Raw genomic sequence first — 20,159 nt, forward strand, 5'->3', positions numbered from 1 at the left:
CTTCTTTATTTATCAATGGTTATTCTGTTATGATATATTTCACTTTATTTTTAATAAATATAATTTTAATTTATATATTAACTTAATAACATTACAATATTATCACCTACTAATATAATATCACGTATATTTAAAAAATCATACATACAGGCACGATAACGCATGTGTTTACGCTAATATAATATAATATTTATACAGTAGATAAATGGATTATTTTCTTGGTTATATTTTTTTTTCAGTTTTATCTGTATCTACTTTTTTATCCAAATAATCACTTATAATAAAAAAACCATATTTATACAATAAAAATATTACGAATGATAAAATTATAATTTTTCTACTTTTATTATATTTTGTTCAAATTATTTTTTAATTTTTTAATATATTTTTATTTCAATAATTAAAGATTATTTCGTACTATTTGCAATTTAAAACAAAAACTTTTACTAGGGATCATTTGCAATTTTTCGTAATATTTCAAGGATTAAAAATATAGTTTTTCCTAAATTTTATCTAAATTCATATTTGCATGATTTTGCTATTAGATAATGTCACCCTAGAATCAAATTCATTGAATAAATGATTTCCACTCATAAAAGATCACAATGATTTGTTGACTTTTATGCACAAAGATTTGTTGAGTTCTATGGATATTGCAAGGACTTAAAACTTGCTAGGAATTTCTAATTTCCAACACTGAGAGAGGTTTTTTAGTTTGTTAGAGTAAATCATATGATATTGTGAAAGGAAGAATGTAAGAATTATTTTTACTATATAACGAACAACTACCTCACTTTTTACATATACTTATGTTAGTATATGAATTTTAATGAAATAATAGGTATCTCTTTCTAACATTATATGCTCTGGTGTAGTAAGAGGATTATATCATTATATCTTAACAATATAAAACAAGAGCACACGATATCTAAGTTTTGATTAACCGTCACAAGATAAAACAAATATTTTCACAAAACAATTCAAAAGCTTAAAATTCTTCCTCGTTAGTAATGAATTAAGTTCAAAATAATTTAAAAATAGAAACTATCATAATGATAATGTTACCCCATAATTTCAAGATTACTAAATCTTTGCCTTGATCAAGAGATTTGTTAATAAGACCACTTTCATTAGGGATATCAATAAAATTTATCCCTCCCATTTTGACTAATTAACATGTTAAAATGGACTCAAGACACGCCAATTCTTATAAAACTTGTGAACTATTTTATTTCACTCACCGCACAATGGTGGATTAGTGTACCAACATACATTTTCTTTAACATTCTTTGTTAACAACATACCCAATAATCAAATTCATAATATAAATTAAATTTCTTTCACACAAAGTACTTATGCAAGAGACATTAAAGTAGCATCATGGATGATATAATTCTTCTACAAAAACTCAAAACCAAGTATTAAATTATTAAACACAAACTGAGGCATTTTGAACCCTAAACTTGATTTCGAGGGTTGGCGACTCTGCAGCAGGCTCTAGTCTCCACACTAATCAACTTCATTGATATTGTCAGTAGATACTCACTCTAAAAATAGGAAACATCACATTAACCCATCAATCATATATTATATGTGTTTTATATGCATTCATTAATCCAAAATTAGATATGCACCAGGCTTGTTGCAGTAGTAAAAGTCTTTTCTTCAAACCTTTTAGCATGATCTCGAAGTCTATCCAATCCCTCTGAACCAAAAAAGGGAAGACATTGTTTGACCCTGCGCAGTGCATAAAAATGACCAAAAGCATTTTAATAACAAAATATTACACATTATAGAAATCTTATGTTCAACTCACAATCCTAAAATGTTAAAGCTTGTGAAAAAGTAAGAAGACTCATTAAAAATGGTAATGAGTGATTTACATATGTTGTGAAACAATAGTAAGAAATTAGAAAATGATATGAATGAAGTAATATTGAAACATAATCTTACATTGCGCTGACAATCATTGAACGTGTCCTCTTAGACAATGAAGCTCTCCAGTCATTAGCATTTATATTGACTTCAACACCTTCATTAGGTCTCAAATTGTTGTCATACATCCATCAAATTTTGATAAATTAAAAGAAATAAAAGAAACTATCGTCAAATCAAATTTTCAGATGAAGGTCCAAGGAAGAAAATAAATATATGAAAAATTATGAAGATAATTCACATAATTGAATGTTTGATAAACTGTTTATTCATAAATATAATAGTCACGTCACTTATACATATTGGACACACATTCACATGTGTATCATATACTTTATGATATTTTGCCTATCTATGCATGAAACATCTTAGTTGATTTGATTTGAGTTAAAATATTACGTTCAGTATTCCTATGTTAAGTAATTCGGTGATCTACTTACATTTTCTACTTCACAAGAGAAAGATTTCTTTATGATAAAAAACATTCAAACCATACCAAATAAACAAATATGTAATCACTTGAAAATTTTGAATGAACTAGGTAGATATCGCACAAGTTAATCACTTGAAAAAATAAAAAAAGAAAAAAAAATCCAGAACTAAAGGATATCATACACATCTTAATTTCGTAGGAAATTGAAAAATTAAATAATATACACGTACCAATATTTGAATTTGGGTATTCTCCACCAAAATGGAAATCAAGCACAAAGATAGGTTTAATTATGAAGGGAGTGATAGAATAAAAAGTAGATTCAAAAACTCCTAAAATCACATTTTAGGTTACCTACTCCCACGATGGATTGTGAAAGTGAGGAACAAAATCACTAATACGATGAATCCGAATAAAAAAACGTTTCAAAAGATAAGAGAGAAAGCAAGAGATGGTTGTTAGGGAATGAACCTGGTGCTTGTGCCATTTTCGAGTAGCGGCGTTCGCAAGGCTTGGTAGCGTTTTCGAGTGAAGAGCACGGTGAAGAAACAAACCAAGTTCACCTTACATTTATATCAAGTTCCGGCTAATTAGTGTCCTAAAGATACTAGTTAAGGATAATTAATATATATTAAAATTTAAAAAAATTCTTAATTAATTGTAATATTAAATGAAATTTGACATAAACATAATTAATACAGTTTTATTTTATTTAAAAAACAAAAATATCCACAAGTATTGTACAGTTGTTATAACATTTTATTTAATATTTATCGATAAAAGTTAAAAATAATTATATTTTAATATTATTAAAAATTAAAATATAATTAAACATAAAAATATTTAAATTAAGAGAAAAACCAATAAAAAATAGTATTAAACATCTAAAAAATTTACAAACAATAAATAGAATATTAAAATATTAATTTGATATTTAATTGAGTTTCCAAAATACTTATTTTTATTGTTTAGAGATTTTAAAGAATATTTTTGTCTTTATAAAATCAGTTATATGCATCTATATTATTTTAATGGGTCTAGCTAACTGGTGTCCTAAGGACACTGAGTAAGAATAATTAATATGCATTGAATACTACAAAAGTACATATACAAGTGTGACATTAAATAAAATCTGACCTAATAACTACTAATGCAACTTTATTTTATTTAAATGACCAAAATGCTCATAAATATTGTACATCTACTTTTAATATTTTATTTAATGCTCATGAATAAAAGTTAAAAATCAATTAAATAATAAAATAACTATATTTTAATGTTGTTAAAAATTAAATATAATTAAACATAAAAAAATTTAAATTAACAGAAAAAAAATAGTGTTAAAAATATTTTAATTAAGAGAAAAACCAATAAAAAATAGTATTAAACATCTAAAAAATTTACAAACAATAAATAAAATATTAAAATATTAATTTGATATTTAATTGAGTTTCCAAAATACTTATTTTTATTGTTTAGAGATTTTAAAGAATATTTTTGTCTTTATAAAATCAGTTATATGCATTTATATTATTTTAATGGGTCTAGCTAATGAGTGTCCTAAAGACACTGAGTAAGAATAATTAATATGCATTGAATACTACAAAAGTACATATACAAGTGTGACATTAAATAAAATCTGACCTAATAACTACTAATGCAACTTTATTTTATTTAAATGACCAAAATGCTCATAAATATTGTACATCTATTTTTAATATTTTATTTATTGCTCATAAATAAAAGTTAAAAATCAATTAAATAATAAAATAACTATATTTTAATGTTGTTAAAAATTAAATATAATTAAACATAAAAAAATTTAAATTAACAGAAAAATAAACAAAAAAAATAGTGTTAAACATTTAAAAATTTTATAAAAAAACATCATAAGAAAAATTAAATTAAGAGAAAAACTAACAAAAAAAAAGTAGTGTTAAACATCTACAAATTTTACAAAAAAATAATAATAATTAAAGTGTCAATTTAAAACTTCATTGAATTTTTTTTTTCTTTTTAGTAAAGATCTTAAAATTTCAAAGTCTTTGTTTTGTATTAGAAAATTGTCTAAAAATTTAAAAGAGTATTTTGTCTCTATAAAATAATTTATGTGCATTTATATTATTTTAATTACTATACTTAATTATTTTAACTTTTCAATGTAAAAATAATAGTATCAATACACATCAATTATTTTTTAATCAGTGTCCTAAAGATACTAATTAAAATTCTCCTATTTTAATTAATAAAAATAATTATTTCAACTTTTAATATGAAACTGATAAAATCAGCATCTATTATTCCTTAATCGATACTCGAAAGATACCGGTTAACATTCTTCTTTCTATTAAAATAAAGTAATATTTTTATACAAATTATTTTCACGGATTCTGGACTGAAAACTATCTTATCTATATAATTTTATTTACAATCTTTCAACTTTTATAACAGTTAGAGCACACGGTATTTAAGCTTTGATTAATCATACAAGATAAAACAGAAATTAAAAAAAATAAAATTATATGCTTAAATGCTTAAAATTCACGTGGCATAACACCTTTAAGTTAGATGATATAAATTTTCTATAAGAACTCAAAACAAGTAATTAAATTATTAGGGTCTTGTTAATCGGTGCTTTTAGAAATTAATGAGTATTGAATTTTGTAAAAATTTATAGATAACTCAAATATTAAATGAATTCTGATCTTAATAATTATTAATGTATTTTTATTTATTTAGAAGAAAAAAAATACTCATAAAGTGTTATATAATTATAATTGATAGTTTATTTGTTACATAAAAAAAAAGTTAAAACATAATGACATCACTATATTTTAATGTTGTTGAAATTTAAAATATAATTAAATGTGATTTTTTTAAATTAACAAAAAATAAAATTAATTTTTGGAAAGATATATGGATTGGAGAAGCTCTTTTACACGTAAGATTTCCTAGCTTTACATGAATTCTAATATTAGGATAAAAAAATAAGGGAGTTTGAAAAATGGACCGACAATGGGTGGAAATGGACAATCAAAAGAGAAGAAATTGGTTTGAGTGGGAAAGGACCCGAATTCATGCAAGTAATAAATCAAAAAACATTTCAGAGAGAGGGCAAAAATTTATGGATATGGAAAGACGATGAACTAATATATTATGTCAAATCTTCATATACAAAATTACAAAAGTTAAATATTGGAGAACATTCGAATATGTAATTTTGGAGCATAAAAGTGGTCCCTTAAGCACAACATTTTGCTTCGAGGGTAATGTTAAATAGGGTGGCGACGAAGGTAAGCCTTAGGAGGAAAGGATCGCCATTTATAGAAAATTTGTTTGCTTAGGGTTTGAATTTGTGTAACAAATGAGTAGGTATCAATATAGTCCACCATAACCAACTAAATGTTCATTTTCAACAATTCTCCTTATTAGTTCTTAACAGCAAAGGAAATAAATTGTGGAAGTGTTTATGGATATCAATCATATGGAAATATGGATTATATGTACTCATAAAAATAGGATTGTATTTAAACAAGAAAAAATGGAGAATCTGTGAAAATTCTTACTATAGCACAACTAAGTATTTAACATAAATTCCTAATTTTAATTTTCCCTATGCATACTTAAATCAATGTTCAATCCAATACATTAAATCACTTGCATAGTGTTTTAGAAACCTAAATCTGATTTGAAGGACATTAATACTTAAACAAGGTAAAATTAGGTAGAACGACTTGCATGATAATGTAGAAGGCACTATGGAGTAGGAGCAAATCAATAAAAAGTTGCAAGTGCTTAAATGAAATGAATTACTTACATCTTAAAGCTTCTATAAATTTATTCTTTTAAGCTTCAAGAATGGTATACATGTCACCAATGAGTTTAATCTACTAACTCAAAATACAATGACTATTCATTTATGTTTTAATTTTATGTTTGTTTATGTATTCCGTGAGAATTGTTAGTCTGTGTGTAAACTCGTACAATTTTATTTAAATCGTGAACTTTTTGTATATGGGTTTAAACACCCAAATATATCATATAAATAAATAAATCTTTAAAAAAAATTGTTACTATGCAGTTTTTAGAATTTATAGCCCATTTACATAAAAAGAATATAAATAAAAAATTACCAACAAGTAAATTATTTTGAAAGAAAAGTTAATTTTATCACTTATTACCAAGAAATGACGTCACCAAATTTCATCGGTTACTTTTTACTTATGTATTTTATTATAAAAAGTTTTTAACTTTCGTAAATTTGGTTGACCAATTAAACTTATAGCAAAATGATGATGAGCAATTTAATGAAATAATTTTGTTAATAATCCTACAACAAGACAAAATAAAACTCCTTTTACTTTTATATATTATTATTGTTATGCTAAAGCGTTAACATATCGGTAAAGAGTTTGAAAACTAATACACAAAGAATAACCATGAAAGGAAAAATTCAGAAAAATAAAAGTATTTTGTAATAAAATATCTAATTAAGAGAAAAAAAGAGAGAGTAAAGTTCATGAAAGAAAAAATAATAAATATTCGGTTCAAAATATCTCAACATTTCTCATACCATTTGGTTACACAAAAACAACTTCATTCATTGTTGTTGTATTCCTTCTTTCTAATCAGATTCTGATTCAGATTCCATATTGCACATTGCTTTCAATCCTCTTGCTCTCTGCATAAAATAAACATAAATTCAGTTTCTTTAGTTATGCAGAAAAAGAAAATGAAAACATTAAATAACTACAGAACATAATTTGGCCTTACCTTTTTGGATATATTTTTCTCCCTAACTTCATATCGTTCAACACAAAGTTTGCTTAGCCTTGTACCTGGACTTACCACCTGCAACACACTCCAAAATCAACAAAAGATGAATTATTTGGAGATTTTAGCATAAACCATTGGGAATTGAAAAATAAATATTATGGAAGAAGTGTGTAGCAACTGATGTACCAAATTGGAAAAAAACTTATTTACCAAACTAGACTTTAACCCATTTAATCTACTACTTAAGTGAACCAAATTTAATTTAATTTTGACCAAAATTGTACTATAATTGTTTAGATTATTCGAGTTTAGTCATCAACCAAATCTATTCTTACACCCATAGTTATATGTTAACAAAATTATCTAGTTCTATTTCATGTGAATTTCCAAGGTCATGAATGAATTATGTATTAAAATCTACTAAATAATAATAATAATAATAATAATATTTTTAAATACGATAATGATATTAGTTTACACTAGTACTCTTCTTTTATATATTTTTTTTCATTGGATAAAGATCATATTCACACGTATTTCAATATGGATAAGTTTGGTTTTAAAATTGAATACTTTTATTATTATAAAAATAAATCATTAATTTTATTATGCTTGTAGAAACTTGCTTCAAGCTTATGTTAATCATTTAGAACATTTATATTGCAAGAGTTACGTTTAAAGTAATAAGTTTAATACCTAAGTTTTATAAAATTAATATATTGAAGTATGTTGATATTATAATAAATTTATGACCTTTTGGTTTTGAATAAAACTTTGAACCATAAAAATAAAAATAAAATTGTTATTTATTTTAAAATTATATTTTGTTTTAGAAAAACATTTTATAATAATAAATATTTTGATATTAAAGTGAAAATAACATATAACTAAATCAAAACCTTTATATAACATTAAAAATGTTTTAATATAGACCCACCAAATTAAGACACTATATTATGATCGTGAATAAAGATACCCTTCTAACATCTTAGAGACCAAAATAAAGATAGAAGTAATTGAATTTTAATTTGTTTATTCAATCAAAATTGATTATCTAAATATCTTTCTCTAGAAATTAAATATGCGTGAGAAAAAAAAAAGGCGAATTTTATTATATATTATTTTTGTTTTTAAACTTTTTATACATCTAATAAAGCAAACATTTTAACATTATATAATATGGTTATTAATTGAACTATTATTTTGTCATACAATAACTTCTTCAAAAAATCGCGTCATTCTTTTTTTAAATTGCCTTGACAACTCATACAAAAACGTTTCATTCAAATTCTTAATTAATTTCACGTGATGGACACTTTTGTTTGTTTATTTACGTTAATGAATTAGGATTAAATATTTCTAATGGGAATGAATGGTTTGGATTAGACCACGGAAGTTACGGAATAAAAAAATAAAGAGGATAAACACTGAAAAAACGAAACTGTTTAAATTATGCGAAAGACATGAAAATTATAAATAATAATTATTATTAACTTTACTTATTATAGTAAATAAAGATGTAAATATTAGTTATATTATATATCAGCTTGTGTATGTGAAAAAAAAAACTTTGTATTTTTATTTTTGTAGTTTTGGTAATTATGATGTGAAAGAAGTAAGATGATGTAAGATCTAAATTAAAATGTAAAACAAAAGAGTTAACGGTGAAGGCTTACATTGATGGTGCGTTGCATGAATTTAGCCCTTCTTTTGGGCCTTGGAGGAAGTTTTTTTGAACCTTTGAAGACCAAAAAATCTTCCTCCTTCTCCTTCTTGGTCAAACCAATCACGAACTTTGGTACCCAAATTGGTGCCTTCTCCTTTTCTGAGATATCAAATTCAGTGTCTGATGTCACCACCAACTTCTTCTTATCATGCTCAATAACATTATTGTTATGAGTCTCTGTCACAATTTCCTTGCTTTGACCACCCCTCATAGCCATTGAAGTAACCCAATTCCTAAATAAGATAAATTAAGAACAAAACACAAACACACACAACCATGAGTATAATCAATGTTGTATGTTTGTTTCTTAACCTTTTCTGACCTTAGAATTTTAGAAATTATAAACAGGGAAACCAAATGTATATGAATTGAGAAATCTTTTTGTATTGGAAGAAAATTAAACAGGTAATAGCTTTAGGGGAGTGTGGGTTTATGAAATTTACCTTGTGGATTGATCCAGATTGCAGGATTGAAGACTTTGGGATGTTGATGGATTTTGGGTAAAAATAATGGCTTTTTATTTTGTCGCTTACTTCTTAGGAATTATCAATGGATTTTGAGTAAAACATGACCTTCGTTTTTGTCTTTTGTAGAAAAGGTTGGTGCGTCACGTGTGTGCATGTAATTTATTTTAGTAGGTGTTTGGGAAATACTACCAGATGTAACACTTAGTACCTAATTATATCAGCCACGTACTCTGAGACATGTCATATGTAACAGTTAAATCTCTCTGAATTGTTAAACAACAGATTGTTGAGTCCCAATATCATAAAGGATAAATATAATGTCCCCATTAATATTAAACAATAATTTTTACATCATAATTTGTACGAGAGAATAATTATACAAAATGTTGGACTGTGACTAGGGAAAACCCGATCTGCCAGTTGCCTATTGAATCGAAACACATCATAAGCCTGTGTTTGCATACAAACCAACTGGCGCTTCATCCCTCCTAATCCCATAAATGGAGGGGATTATACAAATGCAGTTGCAGCGAAACTAAAATATATAGAACTATGGACCCTTCTTCCGACTCCTAGTAGTGTCCCAATTGCATTTACAGAGGCGGGACAAGATATGTATGTATGTACAACCACATAACATAATGTAACAATAATCATACTTTCATCTTTACCACTGAACAACATTACCGGAATTATGCACTGAAACCCCTTTGCAGAGAACTCCAGGGACTGTCAGGAATACTCACACAAGCTTGTGCTGAGGCTTCACCCATTTGCTCCTTCTTTATTCCTACATTGCAGATGTTGGCAAAGGACCTCATGTGTTTCATCCCATACTGAGACAAGGATCCACAATGTGTCTCAAAAGTCCTTACCTGCATTTAAAATAGGTTAAGATGACCATTATTTTCTCTTAAACCAAAGTGATCAACAAAACAGACCCGACTCTGTTTCAGGTTCAACAATGTTTGCCCTTGTTTATCTTCAGAGAGGTTATTTTGCAATTAGAACCCATCACAAACCATAACTACATTGCTTCAAGGGTCAAGATAAAAAGTAATGAATCTAATTCTATTACAATACTCTTAGTTATGACAAAATCACTCTATCATATTGGCCTCAGAAAAAAATGATACCATGGTTTTCAGGCACTCCCAGTCATCAACAAGTGCTGATCCAGCCGGTCTAACAGCATTCAGTACTTCAGGAGCCTTTTCAATGCCAAATAAAAGCTTTCCAACAAGTTTCACACTGTCGTCTATATGCATTCTGTGAGACATTACTTCCAGAACTTGTTTCCGTGCTTCATTTTTCTTAGGAGAACCCTCCGGAGCTTTGCGGAACTGGCAATAAACAGTGTAGATGAAATTAAGATAAAATACAATTAAGAAAAAATTTATCACCCACAAAATAAAATGTGTCATCAGATTACAACCTTTATCTTCTAGTAGTTTTTTAGCATTTGGTGAAAACATTCCTGGGATAAAAGGGTTACTTACTACTGGCAAGTAGCATCAAAAGGCATGAGATGCACATAACTTTACATATCTATCGGTTTTAGATTATTTCCCCGGATGTGATATCTAACTAGTTCAGTTCTATTAGTACTTAAAATATTTGCTTATGATATCCAATGCATTGACGCTCCCACTTATCTCAACACTGAGGAGTATTGATTTAAGCAAACAATATGTTTTGTTCCCATTATCAGCATATGACATATGTTAATTGGTTTTCACCGGTGAGAACATGATCAAGCAATTAATTCATAACCAAAATAATGAATTTTGAACAAACAAGATACCTTATGCCAAAAATGGACGAGATCAGCATCTCTTTGGTTGACTGCTGTTGAAGATGCCCGTAAGGAGTTTTCATCCACGAAAGTCAAATTATCATTTGCAGGATCTGTACCCAAATACAGGAAGAGAGAATCCTTGCTAAGCCCTACATCACCATACTGCATCACGTGAGAGCCATAGTAACCTCCAGACAGAGTCCTATCTTTAACCTGTAAAGACAGGATAAATAAAGCCTCAGTTACAACTCTTACCACATCTCACTTGTAACTCAGAAATCAAGGTATTGAATTATATTCTTATATTTATACCATTTAATTTAAAAAATTAAAACAAGTTATCAACAAGAACTTACCACTTTATATTGTTGGTGCAAAGATTCTGTTCGCAAATTGTGTCTATCACTGCTCACAAGAAAAGAAAAATAAAATTAATCAACATACAATTTACGTTATTATTTAAATGAAGTACAATCCTTCTGATCTAACAGCAAAAACAGAGCAAGTGCAAAAATAAATAAAGACAACTATATTGTAAAAAGCGTCTCGAAGAACAAACACACAATACGATAGTCACATGCATTGAACAACTCCATTGTGAATCCGTAAGTCATGAGTATATAAGTATTGCATGATAAATTATATAATTTATGATGTAATTTTTTTTCCCAATGATGCACATACCTGTCTTCCATCCAAGCAATACTGTACAGGTCACCCAAGCAGGTTGAATATTCTGGGGGAGGACTAGGATACTCCCCAGGACAATATGTTCCCCAACTACTTTCTTCGGCATTCGAAGCCGTTGTTGCATAAATATTGATATCTTCAGGAAGAAGACCTTCAAAAATACTTCCAGCTTCACATGCCTCCAAATAAAATACCTGCACCACCATTGTATAATCCAAGGATTTAGTGCGTTCAAATTAGCTTATTTTGTGTTCAAAACATTTTGCTATATTAATAGCCAAAGCCCCTGTGAGAGCTTTTTGAAAGGGGAGGGGATTATTTACCTAAAAAGCAATGAAATCCAAATTTCAAAAAATTAGAACTTTTAGAAACTCACTAGGTTTTTGTACGTTCCAGAAGCATGCTTTTTCTTCAATGTTTCAACTAGATCAGATGCATATAAGTAAGGACCAGCAGGCGTCCCTAAAATCGATTCCCATATCCAAAAAAATCAGGTAAGAAATAGCAAAGAGCTGATATTAACATTGTCAGTAGGATGATGAACCAATTTGTCATGTAAACAAAAAGAATATCGAAAACACTAAAGACCATGTATTCCACCCCTGTCTCCCTCTTCTTTTTTCCTTTTTCAAAATTCCTTTGCTCTGGTAACTGTAATTTAACCTTCATGTTACCCACACGTATTCAAAAACAATTCAAAAGAGAAATACAGAGAGGCCGTTCAATCTACTGAATCATGCGATATATAATAGTCTCTAGAAAAAGGATGACAATATTTTTCTGATCAGAAAAGGATAAAAATATGATATAACAGAAAAATAGGATTACAAAATCACAATGAATGATTTTCATTGCAGCACACTTTGAAATGTCTCCGTCAGAAATTATGAATAGAGGTGGTATTAGACATGATGAATGAATATACCATTTTGTTGAATAGACACTCGGATCCAACTAAAAATACATCATTACTAAGAAAAACATATTAGAGATAAAAAAAAATCCAAAAAAAAAATTGAAAATATTTCATTCTATTCAGATACATAATTTATCTGTTCGCAACTTTCACTTTACTGTGTTATCGTATCCATCACCCAAAGAACACAAACATCACTTGGACAAAATCAAATTTTACACTGAAGTACTCAGATGTTTCGTTCTACACGGGCATAATCAAGTAAATCTACACACAAAATCAACCAAACAACAAAAGTAAACCCATGATTTGTCAGTAATAACCTCAGTCCAGGCCTATACCATGCTGAAACCCATATAAACAACCAACACAATCCATGACTGTCATTAAAATTTTCTGTGAGAGAACTTAGAGCTACTAACCGAGAACCCCTGGACCACCATGATCGGAGTAGAATATAAATATGCGATCATCGGGCCCACTGTTCACAACCTTCCCACTGCCACCTTTAAGCGCCGACTTATCTCCAAGTAAAGCAGCATAAAAGTTATGAGCAGTAGCATCTTCGCCAGTGTAATCCTACCATAAAAAAAGTCCACATATTAGACCCTATCAAACTATAAATAGCAATAAGATATTGGATAGTGAAAAACCTAACAAAAATACCTTTGGAACTCCTTCATAAACATCATCCCCATCTGGTTTGTTAATGATGACTCCTGGCCTTGGGTTGTCCCAATTGAAGGCAATGTCATCGTACATAAAAACAATGATATTTTCTTCTTTCAGGCCACCTTTCCTCAGTATTTGATAGGCATGACAAATATCGGCCTGATGCAACAAGAAAAACTACACATTAAAACTAAATAATTATGCAATTTAGAAAATTATGTTAAAGCAAGGGAGTCCCGAGCTTTTTTTCAGTTTTCCGAGTGCATATCATCGGAAGAGCAAACAGGTTTAAAGATGAAAGTTTTGTAATTAAAAACTAAAAGCAGAAAAGTAAAGCATGAAATAAAAGTATATCCTTTTAAGATGAGAGCTGAGTAAGTTTTATAAACTCTGTTTAAATCATTTTCCTTATGTTAGTCTATGTTTTATAAAATCCTTTCAAAACATTATGATCCCATCATAAAGATTGCAATTAAGATGAATAAAAAAACACAACTAAGAAAAGTAAAAGATGGACAGCAATCAAAACAGTTTCCAAACATGATGAATTGTAGTATATGGAAAAGGTTGTTTGGTATTATTTGACAATATTTTAACATTTATACAGGAGTAAACTGATGATAAAAAAATAAATTTTTATATTCATAAAAAAAATACTTAAAAGTAATGTTAAATAAAATTAAAATATTTTGAGCATTGTATATCAGAGAATGATTAAAAAAATTTGATACTATTTAACAATAATTTGATATTCATACAGAAGTAAAATCCTCATAAAAATTAAAATTTATGTACTTTAAAAAAAACAATAATAATATTAAATAGATGTAAAAAAAATTATATTTCAAAAATATTAATTTTCAATTTATTCCTAGATACCATTGTAAATGATTTCGCCTTGAGACTAACTTGCAGTCACTTTCGTAAACGGCACCAATTTGAGATTGAGTGCTGTGTAGGATATTAATCATATATTTTACGAGTATCAAAATGTTAATAATGTTTTTTTTTTTTGCTTTTTAAAAAACATGTTTTTTTCTGGTTCAGTCTTTTGGATGAAATTCATGTGAGTCTCATTGAATATGTGAATATCATTAGTCGAATTTCTTAAAAGGAAAGTAATGACAGAGCATAAAAACAAAACATTTAAAACCATAAACATAAAAACATATATTTATAATAATGTCAAATTTGTCATATTGCTTCACAAAAGAAGGTGTTTGCCGTTGAGTGCGAACGTAAACAGACAAAAATACAAGACATATCAAATCACACTAAAAATATTAGTTATTTCATCATACATAAATAACAAAATACAATAATTTGGGTTAAAATAAATTTTTAAGAAATCAAATTTAGATGTAATTTAGTAAAAAAAAATATTTAGAGTGTATTTTTGTTTAAATGCCTTGTCTCCCTCACAGTTATTGCTAACTCTAGTCACACCCTCTTCGATAAAGAAAATCGCACATCTCTCCATCAGTGACTCTCCTTTCTATGATTGTGGTCCTTACATAAGAATAGAATACATATCTGTATGTCTTTAATATTAAAGTAAAGGAAATAAATGCAATTTTTTAATTATTGAAGAAGGACACTCCAAGTGTGCAATTATTCTCTATATTTTAACTTTAAATTAAAAGTCAACAGTTTAGGTTAGTATTATGTCATGCAAGATAATTGCTGATTATAATAATGTTAGCAACTTGGCAAGAACACAAAATGAAGTCCTTGGTAAAGCAAAGTTCCTCAAAACACAAAACATGCAAGGATCTCCCTTCGTTCCACCTCCGCAGACAAGAGACAACTTGAAACTATTAGCACAAATATTTATAACAATATCAATAATAAGGTTTAATTATTTATTTAGTTCTTAATTATTTGACGTGTAATATTTATACTTTTAAATTATTCATTTTAGTCATTCAAAATATCATATTAACTTGTGTACTTAAATGCTTTATATGATATTTTACTTTACTATGGTTAAGGATCTTACTTTTATAAATTTTTATCAACATTTTTGTTAACAATTTAAAAAAAAATGATGTCTTACGTTTTCCTAAGATTATAAATTATTGTAAAATTTTCAGCAATTTAAAATTTTCGTCATATTACGTCATCATAGACGAATGGAATTTTATTATATGAGATATACCTTAATTTTATTATACTAGTGGAGTTTGTTAACAGGTATGGCAATTCATTATGTTCACATAGAATTCAACTTGAATATAGATAGAGTGTATCGTTTTATCTCCTATTATTATTTTCAAAAGTCTTACCTACATCTGCTAACTTCAAAATATATATATATATATATATATATATATATATATATATATATATATCCATTTAAGTTTCACTTAAAAAATTAAATTAAAACTTACGAAATATTTTTATTGTTACTGAATTTTGAAAAAGAAAATTGTGTTTAATTAAAAAAACTGAGAGTTTGTTTGAATATTAAAACTGATATCAAACAGACAGTTGGAACGTCAGTAGCAAGTTGTCACGTCTATTTATTCAGTAGGTCCTTTGAAACCGATAAGGATCAGAGATTCATTTGTCCTCAATCGGACGGTGCAAACTGTCGGAGCATAGAATCTAAAATATTCTCTGTGGAAAGATTCACAATCGAACGGTTGAAATAATTTCTAATAAAGCGAAAAATATAAAAGCATGAAAACAAGTAGAATCGCGTGAAAAAGAGTTGGACCTGATGTCTGTAGTTCCAATAGCCGTTCGAACCGGCGAAGAGGATGGCCCAGCGCGTCCCCTGGAAGTTGTCATCGCTACCGGAATCGGACGGCAGTCGGAGGAAGTCTCCGACGAGGTCACGGCGAGCAGCAACAAGAGCGACGGTTGCGAGGAGGAGAAGGAAGAACGTGGGAAGAGAAGTGGTGGTGGCCATTGGAAGAGCAAAGAGAGAAGAGTGAAGCAAGTAGTGGTGATTGGGGAAGTTGAACAGAGAAAGAGGGGTTATATAGAGAAACAATAATTGCGAATTGGGAAGGTTGGTTACAAGTAGCGTGCGGGTGACGAATTGGATACCTTCCTTATTTTTGGTTATATTCATAAGGGAAGCTTCACTGTGGGACCCACCTTGCCTTTTTCTCTTACGCCATCCATGGCATTTCAACTATTCCTCTCCTCGCTATTATCAACGTAAGTTGTTAAGAAAATTGATATATAAGAATTTAAAATTCAAAAATAAAAATGTTGCGAGATTCTTTTTATAGGATCTTGGGCCTGGAATCATATTATTCAGAATAGTGTGTGGACCTGCTACTCTCAATAAACATTTTTATCTTCTTATAACTGAATTATTAATAGTTTTATGTTAAGACTTTTGTTAAATATAAATTTAATCCTTTGAAATTAAAGTTTGTCTTTAATTTTTTAAAATACATAAATAACTCAAATACTAACATATAAAACATACATAAAATTAATATAATTAAATTAAAAAAATTATATTTATTTATTTTTAAAATTTAAAATTAAAATATATCAAATTTTCATAAAAACAAATTTTAATTTTATATAAAAATTTAAAAACTAAAAATATATTTAATTCTTTAATAAATTTTCACTTCAAGTTTTATATATTCAAGATCTTAATTTTACAGAATTTGTTTCATTAACTTTCTGACATAGTAATAGTTAATAGTGTTTCATTTATTTATAATGATTTTATATAGTTTTATTAATATCAGTTAAGCCATTGACCCTACCAGAGTCTTAATTAGATTTTTCCATTTTAAAAGAAAAAGTTAATAATACAATTGCTTAATTTTTAACATAATGAACTCTTGGATTAAAAAATTTATGCAAAATTATCTCATAAAAAGATAAAGAATAATAATTTTGAGTGCATCACTGTTGCCTTCAACAGTTTTTGCCATTCAATAGATACTTATCTGTATGTGGAATCTTTTCCATAATTGTATTTTCATATTCAAGGGTCTCTTTTGATGGGACATTGATTTCAATGTCGATGTCAAATAAACAACATAGACTTGTGTGCAAGCCCACTACGTAATTTTTTATAAACATTTATTATCTTATATAGGTTTTGATGAATATGAAATTATTGCTTTCTCATTTGACTGGGTAATAATTATATTGGTTACGGTTTAATTCATTTTTTCCCCATTTTGTTTACTTTAATAAGTTTTGTTATTTATTATATAAAATTATCTGGGATAAAAGTAATTTAGTATGTTATCATTAACATTATTCATATGATTAATTAATGTTTCTTTTAATAGACTAGCTAACTGTAAAATACACTGTGAATTCCGTTCTAAATTCTATATACTTTTTCTAGTCGTGTTATTAGCTTGTAGTATTTATTTATTAATAATTAATTTCTAAGAAAAAAACAAAGTTATTTCTCAGTGTAAGAAAGTAAAATTTTAGGTTTTGGATATTTTGAGAAAACAGAGAGAAAGAAAAATGAAGGGTGATTTTATTTTGTAAAGTAGTTGGGCCAATATTTTATTTTCGAATTGGACTCATATGGGTTTGCGTGTATGAGGTACCAATAAGACATTAATGTTTTTTTCTTTCTCGTAATTTGTTTCTTTTCTTGTAACTTCAGAATAATAGTTTGTTCATTTGCTAACTACACCCTAAAGTAATTATAAGGAATTTCACTCCAAATGATGTGATTTTGTATGTTTTCCTTCGTATGCTTTATTTTATTTAAATTTATTGAAAGGCACTAAAGGAAAAAAGTTAATTTAGTACTTGCTTTATTTGATATTATGTAATATTGCAAGAATACATCTACACTAATATATTATTATTATTATTATTATTATTATTAATAAAAGAAATGAGAAATAAATCCCATGTGATGGAGGGACCATCTTGGCCTGTCTTACAAAATAGCCTAACACCAATCAAACCTAATACAAAAGACCTTAAAATTAAGGATTTGTTTTATTATTTGGCATTGTATTCAAATTGTTATTCAAGAAAGCATTGCTTTGGCACAAAGGCTTGCACTCTCACCACAAATGAGAAACTAAGAACCATCTTCTACAAACAATTGATCATTGATTGCGTGAAAATCTATCTTTTCTATTATAATGAATCAAGATTTTAAAACATTACTTTCACTAAACACATTGTTGTCAAAATTTAGAAGATTATGCAGTGATTATTTTTTAAAATACTTTCATGATTAAGATTATGGAGGTCAACGGACGGGTATTAGCTCTTCCATACCTTACGCGTTGGATAAATATTTATATTATATCTATACTTATATTTGTGTAAGTATCCGTTATGTGAGTATCCATATATTTTTTAATATCTAAGGATATCTAAATGTATCCACGGATATTTACAAAAGAAAGTTATAATATTTAATAACATATTTTAGCCATAAATTCAAATAAAAAATACAATGTATAACATTCATAAATTTCAAACAAAGTGCAAATAACCATTTAAATAATGTTGGATGACAGTTTACAAATAATTGAGGATTTCTAAAACCAATTGATAAAAAGTAACACATTTAAAATAATTGTATTAATGTTTTACTATATTTTTTTAATTTTTTTTTATTTTAAATTAAAGTGTAGCGGATAAGAGTATTTAAAAAAATACTTGTCATGTTAACATGTATAAAAAATACCCACATATACTCGTTATCCACGAATATCTATTTATAATATTCATTTCCTACTCATTGCGAATTACGAATTTTTTTGATATCTTTAATAAGACAAGACTTTGTGTGCAAAGTTTTTATAGATACATGTTGTATAATCACACAAGATCTTGAAAAAAAAAATGTAAGTATTTATGAAAAAATAAACAAAGATAAGTAGCAACATATAGGAGACAAAAATCCACTTGCAACTATGATTCCATCAACTACCATCAAAATTCTGCCAAATAGAATCCTTTCTTCAACCTTATCCAAAAAAGAATCACCACCTTATGCAATGTGTGAACGATAAGAGTTGAAGCCATTCAAGAACATGACTAGTCAATTTTTTAGGTTCAATGGTGGCTCATCAAATCACAATTTAACATAATTGACTACTCTTCACCTTTTCTATTTGAAGAGAACAATTAGATGTTTGGACTAAAAGTGGTTCTTTTAGTGAATTTCATTAAAAAAGTAAAATATATAAGAAATCTTTAAATTGATCCCAACACGCTGAATTCAAATGAGTGTATTTTTTTCTTAATATAATTTATTCTACATTTAAAGTAATATCACTAAAAGATAAATCTTAATTAAATCCTAAACCATTATTAAAAAAGCAAAAATTTTAATATTTATTTGAATATACGTATATATATATATATATATATATATATATTATTTTAAAAAAATATACCCATGTATTATTTTTATCGAGGCTTCATTGGTATTAATTTTAATTAGTTTTTGGAGGGTACACAAGAATTACATGTATATCTTTTAGAATTTAAATTACAATTAAGAATAATTTTAAATGCATATTTGAAATTAATTGTTACAAAAAGTTTATAGCTATTCTTCTAATTATATCACAACCCAATTTTAAATTATTAGTATATATTCTAAGAATTGAGTTTGTGTATATATAGTAACTTTTTATATAAACATTGAGCAAGAAATGAATATATCATCACACCTTATAATGTAACATGCTAACGTAATGAAAGCTTAAATATAATGTTATCTCTAAATTATCAAATTTTGTTTTATTTTAATAATCAACACTATCTAAATC

The 20,159-nt window shown here is 27.3% G+C and overlaps 3 protein-coding genes across 3 annotated transcripts; all 3 read right to left on the reverse strand.

The window, feature by feature from the left end:
- Nucleotides 1–1,320: 1,320 nt before the first annotated feature.
- LOC114193106 (mediator of RNA polymerase II transcription subunit 15a-like) lies at nucleotides 1,321–2,903 on the reverse strand. The gene is made up of 4 exons (XM_028082807.1): nucleotides 2,840–2,903; nucleotides 1,954–2,032; nucleotides 1,635–1,737; nucleotides 1,321–1,547 (listed from the first exon to the last, which is right to left on the reverse strand). The coding sequence occupies exons 1-4, from the start codon at nucleotides 2,853–2,855 to the stop codon at nucleotides 1,458–1,460; spliced, it is 288 nt and encodes a 95-aa protein (XP_027938608.1). The 5' UTR covers nucleotides 2,856–2,903; the 3' UTR covers nucleotides 1,321–1,457.
- A 3,981-nt stretch (nucleotides 2,904–6,884) lies between these two features.
- On the reverse strand, nucleotides 6,885–9,431 carry LOC114194622. The gene is made up of 4 exons (XM_028084966.1): nucleotides 9,314–9,431; nucleotides 8,821–9,103; nucleotides 7,142–7,219; nucleotides 6,885–7,049 (listed from the first exon to the last, which is right to left on the reverse strand). The coding sequence occupies exons 2-4, from the start codon at nucleotides 9,085–9,087 to the stop codon at nucleotides 6,993–6,995; spliced, it is 402 nt and encodes a 133-aa protein (XP_027940767.1). The 5' UTR covers nucleotides 9,088–9,103; nucleotides 9,314–9,431; the 3' UTR covers nucleotides 6,885–6,992.
- A 205-nt stretch (nucleotides 9,432–9,636) lies between these two features.
- LOC114194621 (vacuolar-processing enzyme) lies at nucleotides 9,637–16,418 on the reverse strand. The gene is made up of 9 exons (XM_028084964.1): nucleotides 16,133–16,418; nucleotides 13,408–13,572; nucleotides 13,164–13,320; nucleotides 12,202–12,287; nucleotides 11,820–12,019; nucleotides 11,492–11,540; nucleotides 11,142–11,348; nucleotides 10,474–10,680; nucleotides 9,637–10,212 (listed from the first exon to the last, which is right to left on the reverse strand). The coding sequence occupies exons 1-9, from the start codon at nucleotides 16,325–16,327 to the stop codon at nucleotides 10,030–10,032; spliced, it is 1,449 nt and encodes a 482-aa protein (XP_027940765.1). The 5' UTR covers nucleotides 16,328–16,418; the 3' UTR covers nucleotides 9,637–10,029.
- Between the last annotated feature and the right edge of the window lie 3,741 nt (nucleotides 16,419–20,159).

Source organism: Vigna unguiculata, chromosome 8 (assembly GCF_004118075.2).
Source record: "Vigna unguiculata cultivar IT97K-499-35 chromosome 8, ASM411807v1, whole genome shotgun sequence".
Lineage (NCBI taxonomy): Eukaryota > Viridiplantae > Streptophyta > Magnoliopsida > Fabales > Fabaceae > Vigna > Vigna unguiculata.

What these genes read in the sequence shown, in the direction of transcription:
- LOC114194621 (XM_028084964.1), bottom strand. Translation starts at nt 16,327, where the DNA reads ATGGCCACCACCACTTCTCTTCCCACGTTCTTCCTTCTCCTCCTCGCA. An exon ending in TTTATGAAGGAGTTCCAAAG is followed by an intron (nt 13,321 to 13,407) that starts GTATTTTTGTTA and finishes TTTTTATGGTAG; the next exon opens with GATTACACTGGCGAAGATGC. An exon ending in TCGTCCATTTTTGGCATAAG is followed by an intron (nt 10,681 to 11,141) that starts GTATCTTGTTTG and finishes GTTTATTGCCAG; the next exon opens with TTCCGCAAAGCTCCGGAGGG.
- LOC114193106 (XM_028082807.1), bottom strand. An exon ending in TCAATGATTGTCAGCGCAAT is followed by an intron (nt 1,738 to 1,953) that starts GTAAGATTATGT and finishes TGCACTGCGCAG; the next exon opens with GGTCAAACAATGTCTTCCCT. An exon ending in TTACTACTGCAACAAGCCTG is followed by an intron (nt 1,548 to 1,634) that starts GTGCATATCTAA and finishes TCCTATTTTTAG; the next exon opens with AGTGAGTATCTACTGACAAT.
- LOC114194622 (XM_028084966.1), bottom strand. Translation starts at nt 9,087, where the DNA reads ATGGCTATGAGGGGTGGTCAAAGCAAGGAAATTGTGACAGAGACTCAT. An exon ending in TCATGCAACGCACCATCAAT is followed by an intron (nt 7,220 to 8,820) that starts GTAAGCCTTCAC and finishes AGTGTGTTGCAG; the next exon opens with GTGGTAAGTCCAGGTACAAG. An exon ending in AGAAAAATATATCCAAAAAG is followed by an intron (nt 7,050 to 7,141) that starts GTAAGGCCAAAT and finishes TATTTTATGCAG; the next exon opens with AGAGCAAGAGGATTGAAAGC.